General features: G+C 36.6%; 2 protein-coding genes across 2 annotated transcripts in view; both read right to left on the bottom strand.

Moving 5' to 3' along the window:
• Positions 1–22540, bottom strand: part of LOC142339191 (ruvB-like 2) — a 510084-nt gene that overhangs the window by 261507 nt on the left and 226037 nt on the right. The window lies entirely within an intron of this gene.
• Positions 5680–11887, bottom strand: LOC142339190 (E3 ubiquitin-protein ligase RNF14-like). The gene is made up of 4 exons (XM_075388992.1): positions 10821–11887; positions 10390–10562; positions 7846–7999; positions 5680–6290 (listed from the first exon to the last, which is right to left on the bottom strand). Exons 1-4 carry the CDS (start codon positions 11836–11838, stop codon positions 5764–5766), a joined length of 1872 nt encoding a protein of 623 aa, XP_075245107.1. The 5' UTR covers positions 11839–11887; the 3' UTR covers positions 5680–5763.

Below are 22540 nucleotides of genomic sequence, written 5' to 3'. Positions count from 1 at the left end.
ATAGGAATAGATTACCAACCAGAAAGCTTATGAAACTACCCAAGAAAATTTGTCTTAACTCCCTAACCCTAACCAAACACTATGATTAATAAATACCTCTCACAGTTTTTGCGAATTTATAACTTTGAAACCTGTTCTTTTTCTAGGAGTTTATTGTTGTTGTGACGGCTAAAGATAAGAAATTAGTAAAAATGCGATGCGTTTAGGCAACAAGGGCTACAGGAGGGCTACTGAATGCTAGAAAGTTGCAGAGACGAGTCATATTGTGGGAAACTTTAGAATTCTTTCGGAAATTGTCTTTTCCGGGTTTTGCAAAACTTTTCGTTTTCTTCAAAACTGTGTGACTTTATCTGCTTTTTTTCACTCTGTCTTCGTTATTTACAAAATGCATTGACTGTATTAAACTCTCAAAGCTCTCTCCGACAATTAGCGTCTGAGATCTGCCTTTCAGAAAGAAATTGAAAGTAGGAAAAAAGACATCAAAATTTCTGGTGACTACTGGAACCAATTTTCTTTGAAAACTCCTCTTCTGCTGATGGTAACGTCTGAAACCAATAGGGATAAAGGGACTTCGCAGACGGCAACGTCTGAGACCGAGGACTTCTGCAAAAGTTTTGGAAATTTTTTCCAAAAAAAAATAAAATGGTATTTATTTTTGTCAAATGAAAGTTTTGATATTTGGTGTGGCGCCTAAAGACTTTCTATTTACTTCCCTATACAGGTAAAACAATCAAACAGACTGACAATGACTTGTCTTAGGGGTTTGTTTAGTGGTTTATTCGACAATTCAAATGAATATGTAGTCAGAAAATTAACTTGTGTTTTTTGAATTTTATGATTTCAAAAAGTTTTTTCTGACATTTCCCATTTACATGATACTGATTGGATATATCGATGCAAATAGCTTTCTGTTTGATTACAAACCAAATCAAAAGAGTGGTTTAATAGTTTTTTCCGCAATTGAAACGGATATGTAGTCAGAAAACTAAATTGTGTTTTTTGAATTTTCTGAATTCAAAAAATTTTCTCCGACATTTCTTATTTATATGATACTGATTGGATATATCGATGCAAATAGCTTTCTGCTTGATTACAAACCAATTCAAAAGAGTGGTTTAAGAGTTTTTTCCGCAATTCAAACGGATATGTAGTCAGAAAACTAAATTGTGTTTTTTGAATTTTCTGAATTCAAAAAATTTTTTCTGACATTTCTACTTTATATAATGCTGTTATGATATATCGATAAAAGTGGCTTTTTGTTTGATCGAAAGCCAATTCCGAAGGGTGGTTTAATAGTTTTTTCCGCAATTCAAATGGATATATAGTCAGAAAACTAACTTATGTTTTTCGATTTTTCTGATTTAAGGAACATTTCTCTAAATTTTGTGCGTTTTTTTCGCATAATTTTCTTTCAAAGTTAGAAAATTGCCTTTACTCGCTTTGAAAATAATATTACTAGTCAAGGTTTATCAATCGAGGTGTTATAGTAACAAAAAGTTTTTTTTTTTGGGACAAAAATCAATTTTTTGAAGGCTTTTTGTCGAAAAAAAAGTAGAGATTTTGGATGGCTCTAACCGGGGAACAGGACATCAGAGGTAACGTCTGAGACCTCGGGCGGACTTCTGCTGGTGACGTCTGAAACCAGTAAAAAAAACAGATCCTCTCGTCGGGGTGACGTCTGAAACCCAATTTCCAAAAAAAATCGTCTGCTGGGTAACGTCTGTAACCCAATCTTGGCTTCGTCGCTGAAAAAATTGCTTGTCTTTTCTTTTCTGTGACTTTTCTGTGTCTTTTCGGTGTCTTTTCTGTGTCTTTTCGGTGTCTTTACTGTGTCTCTTCTGTGTCTTTACTGTGTCTCTTTTGTGTCCTAAGAGACTTTTGCCAGTAACAGGGGAGACTTTTGTCCTCAAAATTGTTTTGGGGAAAGAAGGTTTTGTTCTTTGAACGAGGGGTAAACCATAAAATGTAAGAGAATGTAGATAAGGATTCAATTACATTGTTCTAGACAGTTTGTTAAGTTTTTTTTCAGTTTTAAGTTGCGGGAACAACCAACTCGTTTTGGTTGCGATAAGGACAAAAGTCAATGTTTTTTCAAGTTTTACTTCTGACTTGATTGTTGCACGACAGATAGAATGTTGAAGTTAAAACGGTCAAGCGGAAGTTTTGACTAAAACCAAAAAGGACCCACTTCCACAATAATTGCTTCAAATTTCATTTGAGATCAATTAATCATCACCCATTAGAGTTTGCCGAAATGCTCTCGAATAACTGGCACGGTTGAACTTGTAGCCTGCTTAAGCATAAGGATTGATTACAGTCAGCTTATTGAGGTAAACAACACGACTAAAAGAGCTTCAAATGATATTAGCTTTTATAATTTCACAATTTAAAATTAAGTGGAATTAAGTTTGGCATACTCTCCATTTCACATTTAGTAGCTCCAGCTGAGTTCAGCTGCAAAAAGTTGCGAATGCATAAGCAATTTTGATCACGTAAAGTGAGTGAAAAGTCAGATCTATCCTGTAATTATTTTTGACATAAAAAAACACAACTAAAATAATTGCTGATAATTTTGTAATTAACTTCTTGAGCAATTTTATCCATCGGATCTTCAGAAAGTAAAGATGACGAGATTAGACAAAATTGAGGAATATAAGATTTTTATGATTTGGTGAAAATTTTCGAGTCAACTCACTTCATGGCTAAATCCTTCAGCCTGGAAGTCGAAAGCATTGATAATTAGATATCAATGATGCCCTGGTTCGCGCATGAAGCTCTTCAACTACACCTATCAGCAAAATAAAAAAAACAACTATTATTTCTACGGGCAACCCCTTAACCTTAGAATTATATTCCATTTGACTTGAAGAAAATAAGATCATCCTGCGCACATAATTGATACCTCCAAAATGAGGGTCAGAACACTAAAGTTCATATAAACGCTATAAGTCTGCAACAAACACTTAATTAGATGAGAAAAAAGTTCTAAAATCCAAACATAATTGTTCCAAAATCCAAAAATTGTTCAAAAGTTAAGTGCTCTAAAATTCAAAAATAATTGTTCCGACTCCACCTTAGTGACGGAAAGGAACAATAATGCTCAACTAAGTTTGTTTTTTGTTTAGTCAATTTTCGTCGATCGATATATTCATCCTTATGAGTGGTATCATTAGAAAGCTTGTCAAGCACAGAATATCGAATTAAAAATTTTCTTTTCCGCTTTCTTTTCCAGCATTTATTGAGGTTAAAAGTTTTGTGAACATTAGCCTCAATGCAGTTGTTTTGTTTACATTTTTCGTAACTTTTGTTCAAATTTCGATCAGTTTTGCAGGAAACATGAAAAAATAGGAAACAAAGGTCTTTTAGGGTTTTACAAATAAAAATTTGCTGAATTGTTTGTAGAGACTCTGTTCGTTAAAATAATGGCTAAAGTTTGTAAATTCACCATTTCCATTAAAAACAGCAACATTTTCCCATTTTTCAAATTTTTCCGCTGGTACAGACATAAAAACTGCTAATAAAATCTTTGTATAATCGGAAAAGGGCTGTTTCTGCCTCTGGCTCTTAAGAAAATGCTTTGGAACGAAATATTTGTCGGCCTTTCACCAATCGAGGTGTTGTCAATAAGTCATCAATTAAAGTAATCGCTTAATAATTGAAAATTCAACTTTTTTGCATGAAAAATAGCAACTCTTTAGCCCACTTTTTCAAATTCTTCCTTCCGGGTAGTACTGACAAAAAAACTGCCAATAAAATAATTCTATAATCAGAAAAGGGGTATTTTTGCCTCCAACTCCTAAGAAAATGTTTTGCAACTAACAATTTGCCGGCCTCTCACCAATCGTGATTTTATCAAAAATGCATTAGTTGTTTTTGATATAGTAAGATTACCTTTTAAAAAAAATTACCTATTGTGCAACTTTTAGTAAAAAAAATAACTTTATATAACAGTTACATAATTTTGTCAGAAACTGTTTTTTTTCTGTGGTCTTATGACTTAGTCTCAGTAATCAAAGGTCTAACTCACTGTCAAAAGAGGTGTAAGTGAAACTATCTAGTCTCTTCAGTCTAGACCTAATGGCTCTTGTCTTACAAAAAAATTCTTTCGATCCTCTTCAATTCATCTTTGAAATATCATTGAAAATTTAATCTTTACCACCCTTTTGCGTTATTTGTGTCATCTTGTCGCTTAGTCCAATTGGCGACTGAGCCCAATTACTCTTTGACAGTATTTGGTGCTGTCGAAAGGAGGCCCGATAATAAAATTTTGCTGGATAGTTTACGGTTTTGATGACCATTTTTTCTCGCGGTTTTTTTATGTCCTTTTGGTAGTCCTATGACCCGCTCAGATTAATAACAAGTCTCAATGGCTTCCTATTGAGGCATAAATGAAGTTAGCTCATTCTGTTGACAGTGGATTCTTTTAATGGCACTGGATATACTTGTTTTCAAAATATCAAGATTCTTTGGAGCTTTTCACTTTTTTATCTTTATGTCAATTTATAAATTAGTCTTATCAATGCCAATTCTGCAACCGGTCCTAATGATTTTCAAATTAGGCACAACTGGATATAGAATTTTTCCGTTAATTGCTCATGCTTTTAATGGCTTCAGAAATTTTTGCCATTTTTTTGTTTGTTATGTCTTACCACTCAGTGTCTCTAAAAGCAGGTGATGTTGGCTTATCAAGCAGCGACATCTAGTAATTTTTTAGTAAAGTTGATGGTTTTCAGACTTCGGAATTCATTTGGTTTCAAAATTCAATGGATTTTTGAACTTTGACGCTTTGTTTTTGTCGACTTGTTATCTTGTCTCATTAGTCAAGTCGTATATGCTTTTCAGTAAATTTCAAGTTGATTTGTTTTGTTCGGCTTCTATTTGATACTGTTTTGACTGTTACTAAAAGTTTCTTCAAATAAAAGTTTGAGTTTTGTCCGTAATTATGTTTTCTGTTTTTTTTATTTTGTTCCAACGGCAGGTCCCAAAATTGATGGCAGTTCGGCATTTAATTCATTTAGAAATTTGATTTTGACATTTTTTTTACTCCTGTGCCAATTGTTCTCGAACAGAATGTGATTTTTTGAATGTTTTCTACTGAATCGACCAACTTACTTAATAGGAATGCTTTTCATCAAGAGCTGATCTCTTTAATTGCCATAAAACATTTGCGCAGCCATAAGGTTGCCTTGCAAAAAAAGTTGCTCTGACGAGCGTAATCCGCGACCAATAAGCTATTATAGGGCGCAGTACGGGGCAAAAGGCCATCAGTGCACTCCGGCGAAACAGCACGAGATATTTAATTCAGAATTGATTTCTCAATTCGTAGTTAGATTGAGTAATTTCAGTTGCACCATTAAATAATAGATCGTTCACTCGCGTTAAGAAAACGCTCTATCAAAATGAGCTGCCATCAAATAGCAGAATAAAAATAGTTTTAACTATAATTTTCATCACTAAACAAATGAACTTTTTTACATTATTGAAATTTACAATAGATGATTTAAAATTGTGTTGTGAACTGTTTCCTTCCCCTCCCCTGTAGGAATCTGAATATTTATTATTGACATTTAGATGCCCCTAGAATTGCAATGGCTAGTTCCCCGTAGTATAGGATAATTAGACCATGCGAAAACACGAACAAGTTTCATGACAAGATTTTGAAAACGATATATTTTCTCCAAGTGGGGCGGGGGGGGGAGGAGGGGGAGGCGGACAGGAAGGTAAGAGTTCTATTTCAAATAGAACTAAAGTGATATATTTTTATCAGTCAGAATGTTGTGAGCACTTCGGATTACAGGCATAATGACTGGTTGGAGCGCTTAGCGTGGATAGGTTTGCTCTACACTGAAAGCAATAATGTCCTTTACAGAACCAGCACTTAATCATATTAAGTCTTCCAGTCTTCACGTTTTTCGTTTTACACCGAGGACAGCTTTTCTGTAGCACCTGTTGGGCGTTCATTAAGGCAGCCCTGTAAGCAACATACCCATCGTGGAATTGAACTTCCTGGCGATTAACAGGTGCTGGGGCGTAAGCAAATACGACGCAACCACCTGGCTTGAAATGATCATATCCTGTGATTTTAGACCCGCAAATCCAGCAAAAGTAACCCCCACACCTGCACGTCATTTTGTTGCATCCGCTTACTTTCTCAATTCTCACCTTGCAATGCGGGCAACTTTTGATGTTTTTGCCCGATTTACCGTGGTCCACAGATATTTGGCGTTCTTGGTATCGTCTATACATTTCTTCCCTTGCAGCCCGCAAATTCCGGTTATTCTGATTTTGTTCTGAAAGAAGCTGTTTTGCATTCACTTAAAGAAACAACTTACTTCAAACACATTGAGCGAAAATGAAACTAAATTTAAAACACTCACGTGCACATTTTAAAATGCCGAAACTCAGCAGTGTCAGGAGTCAAAATACCAGAAGTCGCTACTTAGCCCGAAAGTGGAATTTCGTTGACTTTCGTCATTTTAAAACGTGCGCGTTTCGTGTTTTAAGCATGATTAAGTGACTCTGCAGAAGTCACTTTGAAATTCTGACTTAATATCTCGAACTGCTTCGCGGTTCTCGATAAACGCCAGAAGTTCTCAGTGACTTCAAGCAGAGTCACTTAACCATTACTGAGAATTCCAGTTGACATCACCTTTAAATACAATCTACGCTTATTTTTCGTTTGATTGAGTGAGTTGTAGTTAAAAACTATAAGCACAATCGATGAATAACACATTTGCGAGTTGGTTAGTCGCCATTGGTTTATTTAGCAACCTGAGGGTATTTAGCAACCTGAGGGTTTATTTAGCAACACTTAGGAGTACTAAAGTTGTATTAAAGTTCCGTGTTTTTCAGAAACTGGTATTTCTGGCAATGAACGGAACTTTAATATTCTTAGCTCTTGTAATGAATTTGAAAAAATTCTGTTTGGGCCACCCCAGCCTTGTGTGCATATATATGTTTTACGCCCCCTAGCCGCACGCGCTATTTTTTTACATAGTAACAAGCTATATAACAAAACAATGTTTACATGGGGGTATAAAAACACTAGGGGAGCGAAACTGGATAGATCCTATTTATATATCCAGATTCAGACCCACTAAGTTTGACAAACGATGCGACTAGACAGGCATCAAAAAAGCCAATTTTCCAATATAAACTAATGATCTCCCATTTTGAGGCAAAGATTTATCAGAATATCATGTTCACACTAAGATAATCATACTCAGAAAATAATCAATTTTACTTTTAATGAAAGTTTTAAATAAAAACTTTTGCAAAAAAGACTTCATTTTCTCCTTTTGAGGCGTTATATTGTAGTTTTGGGGAATTTGTTTCATTCAAGTACCCATAGAAGAGTTGTTATTCGTTCCCCTAACTTAATTTCCCTATCTTTGAGCGCTGATGGACAAAGGTGTTAAATCGGATTTAAATTAAGCCGAACTTTCAAGCAATCTTGTTAAACACAAATTAAGACCATGCCAGTTGTTGTACTGGAGATATTTCGATTTGCTTAGCTAACAAAATCTTTCCATGAGGTTGTCAGTTGCTGCTTTTCAAAATGCTCAAAATCATTTAATTGACCCGTTCTCCAAACGCTCATTCAATGAATTTAAACTTCGAATATTTTGACTGCCAAAAATTACACTAACGCATTTAATTCGACTATTGGTTCATCGTTTCTAAAATGAATTTCATGTTAACTACAATCAATGCGCAGTTATACCGAAAGTTTCGAACGTTACTATGTGTACAAACGGTACGTTCATCGTGTGATTGCAAGACTTTATAGATTCCATTTTGTGAACAGAAGGCCTGAATTTACTTTTTAAACAGGATATTAATAACCTGCGGCATCGACTCGCTGATTCTTAAGCAATTCTCTGTTCTCTTTCGTTCTCAGCTCCTTACACAGTTCGCCAGGATGCCACATGTCATTGCAGTCAGTGCAAAATGAAAACATACAAACAGAGCACAGGCCCAGGCTTTCGTCACTCTCGTCCTAAAACATCAACCCAATCATTTTCTTTATAGCTCAGATCTGCAAATAATTTGAAAAACGACCAACCATTTAATACTGATATATATCTTTGCTCAACTGTTAAGTTTGAACTAAAGTTCCTTTTGAGATCTATCGTAATTCAGACTGCAGAGGGCTATCTTGCCACTAAGGCGCTTAAAAAGATGGCATTGGAGATTATAGAACAGTACTATGGTTTAAAATATAGTGCCCCAGTTTTATTTACTTCTGATATTTTTTAAATTTTCAATCTTTTGATTTTAACTAGATTTTCAGCAGTAAACTGTCGCGAATTAAGCTAGTTGCCTAAATTTCAATGGAGCAAATTAGATAATGAAAAATGAAGATATCAAGGGTGATAAAGTAGCTCAAAACGTCAAATCAATCAGATCCAACATCAAATATAACCAACTAAGGTCGCGCTTATTGCTCTCAAACGACGCGCGAGCGGTTGTCTTCGTCATCAGCTAGCTACGGTTCGGGGAGGCTAGCTTCAGCTTAATAGAAGGAGGCGTGGTGTGAGTGCAGTGAGGGTAGGGCAGCGCATGGCAGGTTTGCCATAATTGCATCAAATTTCTTTCGAGAGCAATTAAAAAGACACTAAAGATACTTAATGCCAAATCCATGTTATTGTCCGTGCATAAATGGAAACGATAACATCTCTCTTGTGAAGCCAGGTATAACAAATAAAAAAGTGTCGGAAGAATTGCTCTTATATCAATTTTTCTTTATGGGTGCAAAAAACCTTGCCCCCAACGTGATTCGAACCATTGACCTCCCGATCCATAGCCACCCGCACTAACTACTGAGCTATAAGTCACTTATTTTCACAAACTTCAACAGATTATATACTAGCAACAAGCTTTACTTCGGAGAGAGCAATAGAGATCACTCAAAAAAGATGAACGAAAGCGTAAAAAGTCACTTGAGAAGTCGAAGAATGTTCTAGAAGAAAAGCGCAAAATTGTCAAGCAAAAAATTTGCATAAAAAAGACACACGTTTACACTTCGTTCAAGAGCAATTAAACAAATAAATAATCAAATGAATGAGCATTGACTGCGGGCTCGCAATCCAAAATGAATAGGCTAAAACCACAGAAATAGAATTTGTTTTGAAAATCATTGTTTAAAATTTTCGGCGGCTTCTATTGTTATTCATAAACAGTATATAAATCAATACTGCTAACAAAAGACCATCCAAAAGCAAAATCATAATCGACTAACGTCGGGCGAATTGCTCTCAATCAACCGGCGAGCGGTTCGCTTCGTTAGTAGCTTGCCGCGGTTTAGTGAGGCTAGCGTTAGCTTAATTGAAGGGGCGTGAGGTGAGCACAGCGGGGGGGGGCTGATCGGGGCAACAGTGGGGGGGGGCAACGGTGGGAGGGGTTCTTTGTCTGCACGTGGCCCTTACGGCCTGAATGATGTGCAGGGGTGGGGTGAAGTGAGGGGGAGGGGGCTGATGTGGGGGAGGCGAGGGGGTCAACCTTAAAGAGCTGCCCTTCACGCCATGTCTCCAAAACAGTTTCTGTGAATCGCATACTTGGAAACTAGTGAGCTGAAATGCTCTAAGATAACTTAATGCCCGCTGGGCATTGCCTGTTTATCCTGTTTTTAAGGTCAAATGGGTCACACGAAAAATCGGTCAAGCGAAAAATCGCATAAAAAAGACCAACAGAACTAATATAATTGCTGCAAACTTCGTTTAGAGCAATTAATAAGAGTTCATCCGAATTTTCAAATCCCTTCAAGTCACAGCCCAAAATTATAAGTACCTAAAAATCACCCCAACACTAAGTGAATAACGACTTCTTCGGTATCTTTCTGTTACCCCACCTCATGAAGCCTCTAATATTTGCAAACCAATGGAATGGACAGTAAATCAAAAGGAAAAACAACCGACTAACGCTGGACAAACTTTTCTAAAATGTTGAGGCCAAGGGGTCTGCTTTGCTTGCAGCTACTTTAAGGTTAGGGAGGCTAGCTTCACTGAGTAATCAGTGAGGGGGGGGGGGGGGGGGTAAAAAGGTTTGTTGTCCGATCTTTAACACTGCCTTCAAAACTGCCTTTAACACCATCAAATTATGCCTCAAAAACGAATCCTCTTCACGCCATAAAATTAAGTCTCCTCGACAGTTTTATGAATCGCATGCTTAAAGAATTATAAAAGGCCCCCTACAAACTGCACTGCGCTCTGGCTTTATTACTAGTTAATTCCGCTTCTCTAGAAATTTGGCCAGACAAAATCGCATGCAAAAAAGACCAACAGGACTAATATAATTGCTACAGACATCTCTTGAGAGCAATTATTTCATCTAACAAGCCTCTCCAAATACAATAAAAAATTTTTGTGACAAAGTAATTATTGAACGTACTCTGACGACAGGGTTCGAGCAGCGAGGACACCACACGACGTCTCCCATCTGCTCCAGAGTTTTCTGGACCATCAAGCGCTCCCATCTCTCATATTGCTCAAAGCCAAGCAGTCTTTGCAGTATATCAGGACTGATTGTATTCTTACATTCATCATCAGGACATCTCAACTGACCTGTAGGCGTGAGTTGTAAGCGCAACTGACTTCTAATACAACTTGGTAGCTCTTGAAAAAAATCCTTAATATTCAATCCTTGGATATGTATTCGGTTTTGATGAAAATGGAAAACTTGAAACACTCGTCGTCAAAATTATTGGTTGTTATAATACACAAAAAACAAAATCGGTTTTAATAATAAATACTTGAAATCACTTGTTTAATAGAATTCTTTTCTGTCCTTCTTCTGATTTTGAAGCGCATCTATAGACTAACCGATTGTTCCATCATGAACATGCATTCCACAGTACTCGGTAAGACAGTCCAAACAGTAGTGATGTAGGCACGGTACTAAACGAACAAAGTTTGCACCCGTTTCTTCATTATAGCATATCATACAAGTTTGAACTTCCATCACAAATTCCTTCTCCATCATTGCAAAATCGTAGCTTACAATCTCCGCAAACCTTGAGAACGGGTCACTGTCTTCATATGCAACTGCTTCATCCAAAGGAAATTCCAAATTTTCACAGATAATCAAATTTTGCAAACCAAGAACATCAAACAACTCATTTTGCAGCCAATTCGCCCATATGTAGATAATTTGATCTCCCCTGTTTTCTTTATGTAACTTGTCCAGCTGTTGGGCTATCAGAGACAACTGCAATGGACTGAGCCAGAGGCAAGATAGTTTAAACAATGGACAATCTTGTGACGGGTAAGTTTCTGGGAAAACTACTGTCAAAATGACAGGCGTAATATGATTTATCAGAAGAGACGTGTGTAATCTGTTCCCTGAGTCAGATCTATTAAAAACGGGTCTTTCATCTTCCGGACGGTTTGTTGCGACTGCATTAACAATTGAACAATTTTCCGCGTCCTCAGCAGACACCCATAGTTCGATTAAAATTGATTTCTCCGGCGGGTTAATAAGAACTGCTAATTGCAGCGAGTTTCTACTATCGACGTCACTGTCAGAAGAGGAGACCACTTCTAATTCTTTTGGAAACATAGATTGTAACACCTCAATTTCTAGAAGTTGCTCCTCTCTGTTACTTTCGAGACCTTGCCATGATACCGGCTTCTCAAAAAGCTTATTTAAGGAATCAGCCCTAACATTGCTCTCCTCTACAAGTTCAAGACATTCAGCCATATGTGTGACACATGAATCTGTAAAATATGCAACAAAAATAAATCCATTTTTGTATGTATGAAAATCCAGGGCCCAATTTACATAATTTACAAACATTCGAAAGCTACGATAAACATAAGGCAAATGCAAACTTGCATCCATGTTTTGTATACACAAATATTAGAAGCGTTAACAACAAACACGAAGAGATTTTGGATTTTTTGCAGCAGCAGAACAGACAAACATGATTCATTGTTACTGAAACATGGATAAACGATAATCAGAAGATACCCTTAAACTTTTTAAGCAACAATCACCACTTTGTCCATCAAAGTAGATCAAAATTGACGCAGTTAACGAGAGGTGGTGGAGTAGGGATATGGGTACCAAACACGTTCAAACATAAAATACGGAATGATCTCAACTCTATTAACAGAAGTTTTTTTTGAATCACTATGGCTTGAAATACAAGCACAGTTTAAGGAAAAACTTCTAGTTAACGTTTCTTATTGTTCCAATAAAAACGTGGGCGAATTTTTTCTAGAAGAGTTGACATCAGAAATTTCAGGCGCATATTCAATAACTGATAATGTAATACTATTCGGAGACTATAACATCATTTTTTTCAATCAAAGAGAAAAAGAGTTATTGACAGAATTTGCTTCCAACAATGCGCTTGAGATAGTAAATAAAAATACTCCAACCTGGACAAATGGAAATCAGGAAACACTAATTGATCACTGTTTAACAACGAAACATCAAATTTTTGATACAACTGTTATCGAACAGTTATTTGGAAGTGATCACTTTACACAAGTTTTCTTTTCGTCAATGGACATTGATTTTGAAAACAACAAAACGCAATTTTTTTACCGGGATACTAGCAAATTTACTAGAGCTAATCTTAACAAGAAAATTGCATCCGCGGATTGGAGTTTCATGTATCAACAAAACAATGCAAACTCAACTTTTGAAAAATTTTCAACTATGTTTGAAAATATTCTGAATAGTATAGCTCCCATCAAAATAGGAGAGCCATCATCAAAATCAACGAAAAAGAAATGGTTATCCAGAAAAATTCTGAATCTAATCAACGAAAAGCACAGGCTTTTCAATATTTGGAAGATAACAGCAGACGTTGACGCATATACTTTATATAAAAGAATAAAAAACCATACAAACAGACTACTTAGAAGAGCGAGTTACAATTTTTCACAGAAATTGTTCGAAAGTCTTCCCGATTCAAAACAACAGTGGAAAGTCGTTAAAACAAAAAAAAACACGAGGACAAAAACGGCGAAATTTCTAGAATTCGGTTCAACCAAGATATCTTAAAAGACAAAACAGAAATCGCTAACACAATTAATATTTGTTTTTCTAAATTAGGTTTATACGAAGGCGAGACAGAAAAGATTGAGCTACCGGACTTTGCTTTTGACAAAACTGAGTTTTCCTTCAGACATATAACGAGAAAAGAACTGTTTACTGTAATTGATCAATTACCACAAAACAAAGCAGCGGGTCCTGGAATACTTACTACATGGTCCTTCAAGTGTAGCAAAATGTCTATTGGAACACATCTACAGTTTGCAATAAACGAATGTGTATCAAAAAACATTTTTCCTGACATACTTAAAAAAGCATATGTAACTCCAATTTACAAGAAAAGGGATCCACTGGAAGCAGGAAACTACAGACCAATTTCAGTTACACCGACTCTTGCGAAAATTTTTGAGACTTTTGCTCCAACAAATGCTAGAACTTGTTGAAAAGTATGAAATAATCAATAAGATTCAGTTTGGGTTTCTGAAAAGAAAATCTTCGAATGACACAGTAATATCGTTGACAGAATCAGTGAATAGTTTGTTAGAAGAAAACGCAACTGTTGTTTGTATATTCGTGGATTTAGCCAAAGCTTTTGGCTCAATATCTCACAAAATTTTTCTCGAAAAAATTACTAAATATGGATTTAGTACGGAATCAATTGCAATGCTAGAATCGTTTTTGTCTAACAGAAAACAATGCGTAAAGAACGGCATAGAATATTCGAACTGGGTGACAATAAATCACGGAGTACCTCAAGGAACAGTTCTCGGACCTTTAATTTTTTTAATATATATCAACGACTTCCCTGAAAAAATGAAAAAAAGAGAGGACGTTTTACAGTTTGCAGATGACACATGCATTATTTGTCATTCCAAATCCAATGAAAATCTCTTATGCGAAATTAACAGTGTATTTGAAAGTACTGACAGGTATATGAGGCAAAATATGCTAACTTTAAACAGAGATAAAACAGAAATTGTGGTTTTTTTCGAAATATGGTGAATCAAAAATTGAACAATTTCATTATAATGGAATTTTCATAGAGCCAAAAACAAGTTGTCGTTATTTAGGTATAATGATTGATAACAATCTAAATTTTGAAAATCAGCTGAACAAAACATTAACAAAAATTGCAAATGCTATTAGGTCAATTTACTTAGTAAGACATTTTCTACCACTAAAAGCAAGAATCGTTCTTTTTAAATCACTTGTTTTGTCCCATCTCAATTTCAGTGCAATTTTTTTTTCAATCGTCGTCGGTTATGTCACTTCAAAGAGCTAATAAACAAATAAATTGGGGAATAAAGGTTTGCCACCTGCGCAAAAAGTTTGACAGTGCAAGAGATCTATTACTGAAAGACAAAATTTTACCAGCAGAGCTTTTCATTAAAAAGGTTTGTCTTCTTAAATTTTTTGACCTCCTCTCACAATATAAACAGAGTAGTCGAGAAACCAAAAACTCCTCTTTCAGGATTCTTGAAAAGTACGAATTGACCAAAAACTGCAGATCTGTCCAGTTTTTTTCAAAGAATAAGTGCCAATCCAAATGGAGTGACAGGTCACTGATCAGAAATTTTTCTAGGAAATGGAATAATTTGCCAATTGAAATCCGAAAAGAGAAAACTAAAAACAAATTTAAGGAAAAACTAAGCAGCGAAATGGTCAAAATGCATGAACGCGTTCCAATAGATAGACAAGTAAGAGGCTTTAGGAAATTTTTCTACTGAAGTATAAAGACCAAACTATTCATATATTTACGAGGCGATTTTGAAAATGTAAATATTTAACCAAACGTTCTTGTTGTGGTTATAACTTTAAATTTACATTTTTGAAGATTAAAAAAAATTAACTGGTCCAATCCTGAAAATTTCCTTTTTTTCTGGTTTTGCAATAGGAACAAGTATCAAACGATGTTTACGTCTCGCACGATATTTCAGAACAGGAATTTGTTCAAATGACTAAATTGTTTCTTGCTCTCATTTCTTCTGACGGCTCGTAGTGTGACATATTTGTGAACCGGAACAGCCTTGAATACGGCAGCTGTGCTTCGGTTATGCATACAGTGAACAAGCCATCCTTTACTTGAAAACAAGAGGAGAAGCCCCTTAGCTTAGGGGGTGCTTATTATTTGCAAGCCCCCGACGCACGTGCCCTATTTTTAGAATCATTTACTATGTTTTTGCATGTGCTATGTAACTGAGGGGCATAACGTACTGGGGGAGGCACAAACGGAAAAGATCCAAGGAATAGATCTGTAGTCATGAAAAAATTTTCTAGCTATTTTCACTTGGTATAACAATTCGAGCCGAAACCAAGGAGTATAACTCACTTCTCTGATATATTTCACTTTGCGTTCTGTCACTTCCAAAGTAGTAGTAGTAGTAGTAGTAGTAGTAGTAGTAGTAGTAGTAGTAGTAGTAGTAATAGTAGTTTCGGCTTGTGTCGTGGCACTAGGGTTGACATCCCTTTATTGGTTGGCTAATGTGACCTTCTGTTCTGGATTGAAGTTGTTGCAGTTGCACAAAAAGGTCCACGTACAAGAATTGGCTCCAGAGTAATGTTTAGAAAAATAATTCCAGTATAATTCGGTCAATCGTTTTTGATTAATCTTTCAATAGCTAGAACAGGATATTTCAGAAGAAGAGGAATTTGTTCAAATGACTCAATTGTTTCTTGGTCTCATTCCTTCTGACGGCTCGTAGTGTGAAATAATTGTGAACCGGAACAGCCTTGAATACGGCAGCTGTGCTTCGGTTAAGCATACAGTGCGAAAGCCATCCTTTACTTGAAAACAAGAGGAGAAGCCCCTTAGCTTAGGGGGTGCTTATTATTTGCAAGCCCCCGACGCACGTGCCCTATTTTTAGAATCATTTACTATGTTTTTGCATGTGCTATGTAACTGAGGGGCATAACGTACTGGGGGAAGGCACAAACGGAAAAGATCCAAGGAATAGATCTGTAGTCATGAAAAAATTTTCTAGCTATCTTCACTTGGTATAACAATTCGAGCCGAAACCAAGGAGTATAACTCACTTCTCAGATATATTTCACTTTGCGTTCTCTCACTTCCAAAGTAGTAGTAGTAGTAGTAGTAGTAGTAATAGTAGTTTCGGCTTCAGTGTCATGGCACTAGGGTTGACATCCCTTTTATTGGTTGGCTAATGTGCCCTTCTGTTTTGGATTGCAGTTGTAGCAGTTGCACAAAACGCTCCACGTACAAGAATTGGCTCCAGAGTAATGTTTAGTGAAATAATTCCAGTATAATTCGGTTAATCGTTTTTGATTAATCTTTCAATAGCTAAATTTGTGATTTTACAGATAATATTTAAAAGTTGACTAGAACGCCTCAAGAAGTTTTCATCTGCCATTTGGTTCTTGTTTGATTTATGTTTATTAGATCAAACTGTCTGGTATTTGGTTGATAATCACAGTTTTAGTTTCCAGTGATCGCAATATTGACATTGTAATTTTCTAAGAGAAAAGCAATAAAGAGACATAGATCGTCTAGTTCAATATATATGGAGAGAGGAAGTAAATTGAGTTTTCCAAGCCTCTTCTTGTAATTCAGTTCCCAGTTGTTTAGGATCAAACTGGTAGCTTTCTTTTCAACGCGCTCAATCTCTTTCGTCTCCGTTTTGTTAGCAAACCAGGCTTGAGTTGCATATGTAACAATTGGTACTACACATCCTGCGTACGCATTGATTTTTGCGCTTGGTTTCGTGGACGCTGAAGTGCTTATTCTAAGAAGTTGAACGCTTTCAGTGCCTTTGAGCACCTTTTTTGACATCAGGTTTCCAACTTTGGCGCTATTGTAATGCCTAGATCTTTTTGCTCGCTCTGGCAAAGTAAAGTTTGATTGTTTAAACTTAACTTGGGTTTGTCTTGACTTTATGATCTTAAAAACTTTAATTCCAATAAATCTACAAGACAGTCCCTCTTATGGAAGTGCTTGCTCAAAAATTGTCAAGTGTAAATCGCAAAACAAATTCAAAAAAGATTAAATATTCTTTTAAATGCTTATTGATTTCCAGAGTATCTGATAAAAAATCCCATTCTATTACAGTTCTCAAAAGTTTTTTAAGAGAGGCCAATTAAAAGAAATCCCCTACCCTAAAAAAGTAGTAGGTGAACTCGAGTGCAGCGAGTAAACTAGAAAGTATACTTATACTTCTTGAGAGTAGTCAATAATTAAAGCAATCGATGGAGAAACTAATTTCTCAAATTAAACTTTTTTCTGATATTTTAACGTCTGAAAAGTGTCAATAAATCTCCCAGCCTTCATAAGCAAATCGTGAGTGATGATAAAGTGAGCACCATTGTCCACGAACAAGTCGACATTATGATGGAGTTATTCCATTCAGTTTTCTCTCCAAAACAACCATTCAGCAATTCTTACATCGAAACTGAAAATCCTACATGGAAAAACTTTAACATATCGGTTGAAACCATGCATTCCTTCGTGTCCGAATTGGAAATTACTAAATCCAGGGGCCCAAATGGACACCCTTCGGCCTTCTTCAAGAAAACGTCACGACAAATCTCGGTCGTCCTAAATAAGCTACTGAAAGTGATAAAGAAGCAAAGAAGGATACCTGACTCATGAAAGACAGCCGCTGTGACGCCAATCCACAAGGAGGGAGACAGACGTTACGTACAAAACTACCATCCAGTGTCCCTACTTGACATAGAAAGTAAGTCCTTGAAAAGTGCATCTACGTGGCTCTTTACGACCACTTTACCACTTTCTTGACAAATTGACAAAACACCAGCATGCATTTGTTAAAAATCGATCTATTTTCACAAACATGATTACTTTCCTGAGAAAGATCCACGACACACTCGGTGACAATCCAAACTCAGCAATTATTGCGTTCTATACGGAATTCTCGAAAGCCTTCGATAAAGCACCTCATTTCTATTTAAAAAAGGTTGCACATATTAGGGTAGGAGGATATCCCCTACAAGTTCTAGTGGACTACCTAATAAACCGGAAACAGTTCGTCAGAATCGATAACCCATGTTCCGGTCTTCGAGACGTTAATAGTGGTATGCCTCAGGGCTCACTACTAGGCCCGCTCCTGATATGCACCTTCATCAACAACTTACCCGACGCGCTGAAGTTCTCAGACATATTCATCTTTGCAGACGACCTGAAAACCCTTGCGATTGGAAAAGGTCATTGTGCCATCCAGCAGGACCTAGACAGCATTGCAACGTGGGTCAGATCAAACAAGATGGAGCGGGAACTGGAAAATGCAATCAGATAACATTTCGGGGAAAAGGCAAAATTTGGATATTGTGGGTGAAGATTCGGCAAATGCAGATACAGTAAAAGACTTGGGAATTCACATCAAAGATGACGTGAGCTGGAATAAACATATAGAAGAGCGACTCAGAAAATCTAACAAAGTACTGTACCTCCCCAGACGAAACGTCACAGTACAAGTTAAACCACTCATCAAACTTGGGCTTTACAAATCACTAATCCTACCCGTTTTGCTGGACGGCTTCACCTGCAAAAACCCATCAAGAAGCGAGCTACAAAACTTCGAACGCTTTCAAAAGAAAACAGTGAAATGGATCACGGGAAACAATGGTGTGAATTACATTAGTAAACTTCGGCTGCTCAATCTTCTCCCCTCGCCTATGTTTCTCCAAGTGAACGACCTACTTCTACTTGCAAAAGTCATGCATGAAAATTCGCACTACCTGACCTGACCAACGCCAATGGACGCACAAAGGAAGTCTTTCGGCTACAAAAAACAAGAACGAAAAAGCTAGGAGCAACTTTACCTTCCAAAACTGCAGACTCGCAAACCGTTTAGAGAAATATGTTGAAATGAGTAGTACTTATGGCTCAAGAAGAGACTGATAAACCTAATGTGGGAGTTTGTCAATAAACGCTTTTGCGATAAGAACGTCTGCACTTGGCAAACTTTTTGCGACTTTCATGTATGCAGATATATATGGACCCTATTTTAACAACTGATGACTGGGCATAAATCAGCCCTGCAGCAGACCCGCTGCAAATCCCCAAACACAACAACAACAACAACAACAACAACAACAACAACAACAACAACAATTTAAAACAAACGTTTTCGAACTTTAGGTTCATCGTCAGGTAAAAACTGTTTCACAAATTGTTAATGGATAAAATTATTATGTATTTATATTAATCTGAGACCAAAACTTAAACAATCTCAAAAAATTTAACAGAAAAATTTCTCATCTAAAATAGTTAGCCTAATTACAACTCATATATACAGCTGTTATCAATTTCCTCAAAAACATTTCTATACCGGACTTTTCGATTTTGACCATCTTTTGGAATTTCTAGGGTAAATCCGAATTTGCCCAAACACTAACCAGTTTTCTTGTGTAGGGGGAGGGGGTTGGGTTGCAAATTTCGTTCTGTCATTTATGAAAGAAAATTGCAATTTTTATTTTCCCAAGTCAGAATTATGATTTGAACTAATTTCTTAAGTTGAGTTCCCGTCCCCAATGTTCATCGCTTGTGTTTAGTTCCGGCTTCAGCATGCTGATGTATATCGGTTCGTTGGTCATGATTTTCTCTTTTGAGCAACAGGCACCCAGGATTTTCCATATAGGAATTCTTACAATCCTATTTCTTCCAAAAACATTCCTATTCCAGATTTTTCGATTTTGACCACATTTTGGAAGTTCTAGGGTAATTCCTAATTTGCTCAAACACTAATTATCTTTCTTGTAAGAGGGAGAGGGATAAAACTTTCGTTCCGTCAACTACGAAATAGTTTTTGCCGTATTTCTCTTTCCCAAGTCAAATTTCTGATTTGAACATATTTTTTAAGTGAGTTCACGCCCCATGAATATTCACCGCGTGTGTTTAGTCCCGGCTACAGCATGCTGATGTATATCGGTTCGCTGGACATGATGTTCTCTATTGTGCGACAGGCGTCCAGAATTTTCCATTCAAGATTAAAATAGCTCAATTAGAGGCCAGAATTGTCAAAAGAGGAAAAGCATCAGAGGCAAAAAAAAGTGATATGCATCAGAAATATAATCACCAAAGATATAATAAATACCAATCAAAGTAAAATGTGTAGTAATTTTGAATATTAATTAGAAAAAAAAGAGAAACATTTAGGACAACAGCCTACTGATTTTTCTGCTGCAGGAAGCCGGCCCTCGGAACGTGCGCCACGGAGGTAGAGTAGGAAGCTACCCAAAAGCGGGAGATCTATTTTTTCCTATTGTACCTGATCACGTCCAAATATGATACTTCTCCTTTATCACTAACCCTTGAAGCCAATCTTTTTACGGCTTTTGATGCTCCTAAACCGGCTCCTCCTGTACATTGTAGGACTAAACGACAAAAGGTGGCTTATGAAACTTCGCTTATCCCGTAAATCAGCTTCTTGATGGTCTCCAAATAATCGTAGGAATCCGGTGAGCAACTTTGGCATAAAGATCAAAGTGTTCAGCTGATACGTGATTCGAAGATGCCATTAGCTTTGATATGACTGTCCGAGTTTGAAGAAATTCTAGCAAAAAATTCAATTTTTGTTGCATCTAACGCGTAAATGCTTTGTAACAATTCTGAGGGGACACCTTGCTTTTTTTGACGCTTATCAACAGCAGGTTAAAATAGTTCAATGGTTTTTTGATTTCATGAAATTTTTGAGGTGTTTATCAGAACCAGGAATTGAACCCAGATTACGATAACCTTCATTAAAACTAACATCGAACCCTAAAAAATTGTTGATCTCCAGAAGAATAAACTCTGATTATGTAAGGGGATGGCATTTCATAACTTTATGCTCAAATGCAAAGTTCATTGGGCTCTTATATTACAATTTCTAGAGATTCAAGGCAACTGGCCACATAACCGTCGTTTGTGTACCATTTACGGATCAAATTTTTATCTTGAATTGAGTCGTCGAAGGAAATATAGCCACGCCGTACATTGCCTGACTATTGGATCAGCTTGTGGGGTTCCTTTTTAAGACTTGGTTACGCTTTCATCAGTGAAAAGTTCTGTTGTGATCTTATAACGTTTCTGACAGAAGTTTTAATTGACGGAAAAACTTTTTGATTTTTTAGAACAACATCTCAATGTTAAACACGCTCCTGGCTTCAATCACAAAAAGAACTTCAATACGATCTCCAAGAAAGCGTCGGTCAGGTTCATGATGAGCATATTCGATGCCTGTCTTTTGTCCAAGGCACATCAGTACGTTTCCCAAACAAATTAGAAATCTCGCTTAAAGCACTTCACTGTGATACTATCTGTTATTTTTTTTCGAGGACTCGTCTCACAAATTTGACAAACCCAGGGCTTTTTTCAAGTGCAATCAGAATACAGTAAGGCGATAAGAATTCTAAAGCTCCAGAAATGTGGTTCTTTGATGGCAATTCTAATTGAAAGTTTTAACAATCTTCTGCATGTGCTCAATAACTGGGGGGAGGCACAAACGGAGAAGATCTAGCGAACAGATCTGTAGTCATCGAAAACTTTTCTAGCCATTGGCACCTGATTTCAATTAATGAGCCAAATCCATGTTCCCTTGTCAATCAAAAAATTTTTCATTTATACAAATTATAGCCTATTTACACCTCATATATACAGCTGTTATCATTAAACACATTCCTCCTGCAGATTTTTCAATTTTGACTGTGTTTTTGTTTCTATAGGGTAATTCCGAGTTTGCTCTAGCACTAAGTATCTCTCTTGTGGGGGTTTTGCAATTTTCGTTTTGTTATGCACAAAATATGTTTTCGACTCATTTTCTTTCCAAGCTGAAATTACGATTTGAACTAATATTTGAAAAAGTCAACAGAGGTAAAACATCAGAGGCCGAAAATAGAGAAGGTGATCAGTATCAGAAACATAATCAAGGCGTATATGATAAATAGCAGTCAAAATAAAGCGTTTGATAATTTTGAAACGTATTTGGTAAAAATATAGAAGCATTTAGGACAACAACCTCCCTTCCTCTACAATGATTCCTTTTCAATCTTCTACTGCAGGGTGCCAACGCATTGAGCGATCACCACGGAGGTAGAGTATCGAGCTAATCCAATGCTCAAGACCTATTTTTTCTCCTAATGTACATGATCAAGTCTGAATATGATTCTTCTTCCTTATTCTTGATCCTGAGATTCAATCAATGTACGGCTTTTGATGGCACACAGCAGCTCTTCATGTACATGAGAAGATAAACGGTCAGGAATGGCTTTCTCGACTTAATTTATTCTGTATTTCAGGTGAATTTCAATTCTTGATGAATTCGTTATTTTTGTAGGTATCCGGCACACTTCTTGGGCAACTCTTGGCATACAAACTGAACACTTTTACTGCTGATACGTGTGTTCAGCTGATACGTGATTCGAAGAGGCCATTAGCGTTCATATCCAGTCCCTTCAAATGTAGTGTAAAGTTCGGTATTCCATTTGCGAAGGTTCCATCTTGCAAAGTCTAAAGACAGGGACAAGATCATCGCAGACCTCATTGAGCAGGCGGGCAAAAAATTCACGAATGTCAATGTGTCTGACG

Source organism: Convolutriloba macropyga, chromosome 5 (genome assembly GCF_964194025.1).
Source record: "Convolutriloba macropyga chromosome 5, txConMacr16.3, whole genome shotgun sequence".
Classification (NCBI taxonomy): domain Eukaryota; kingdom Metazoa; phylum Xenacoelomorpha; order Acoela; family Convolutidae; genus Convolutriloba; species Convolutriloba macropyga.
Note: the sequence above shows the minus strand (reverse complement) of the source record. Positions and strands in the feature narration are given on the sequence as shown.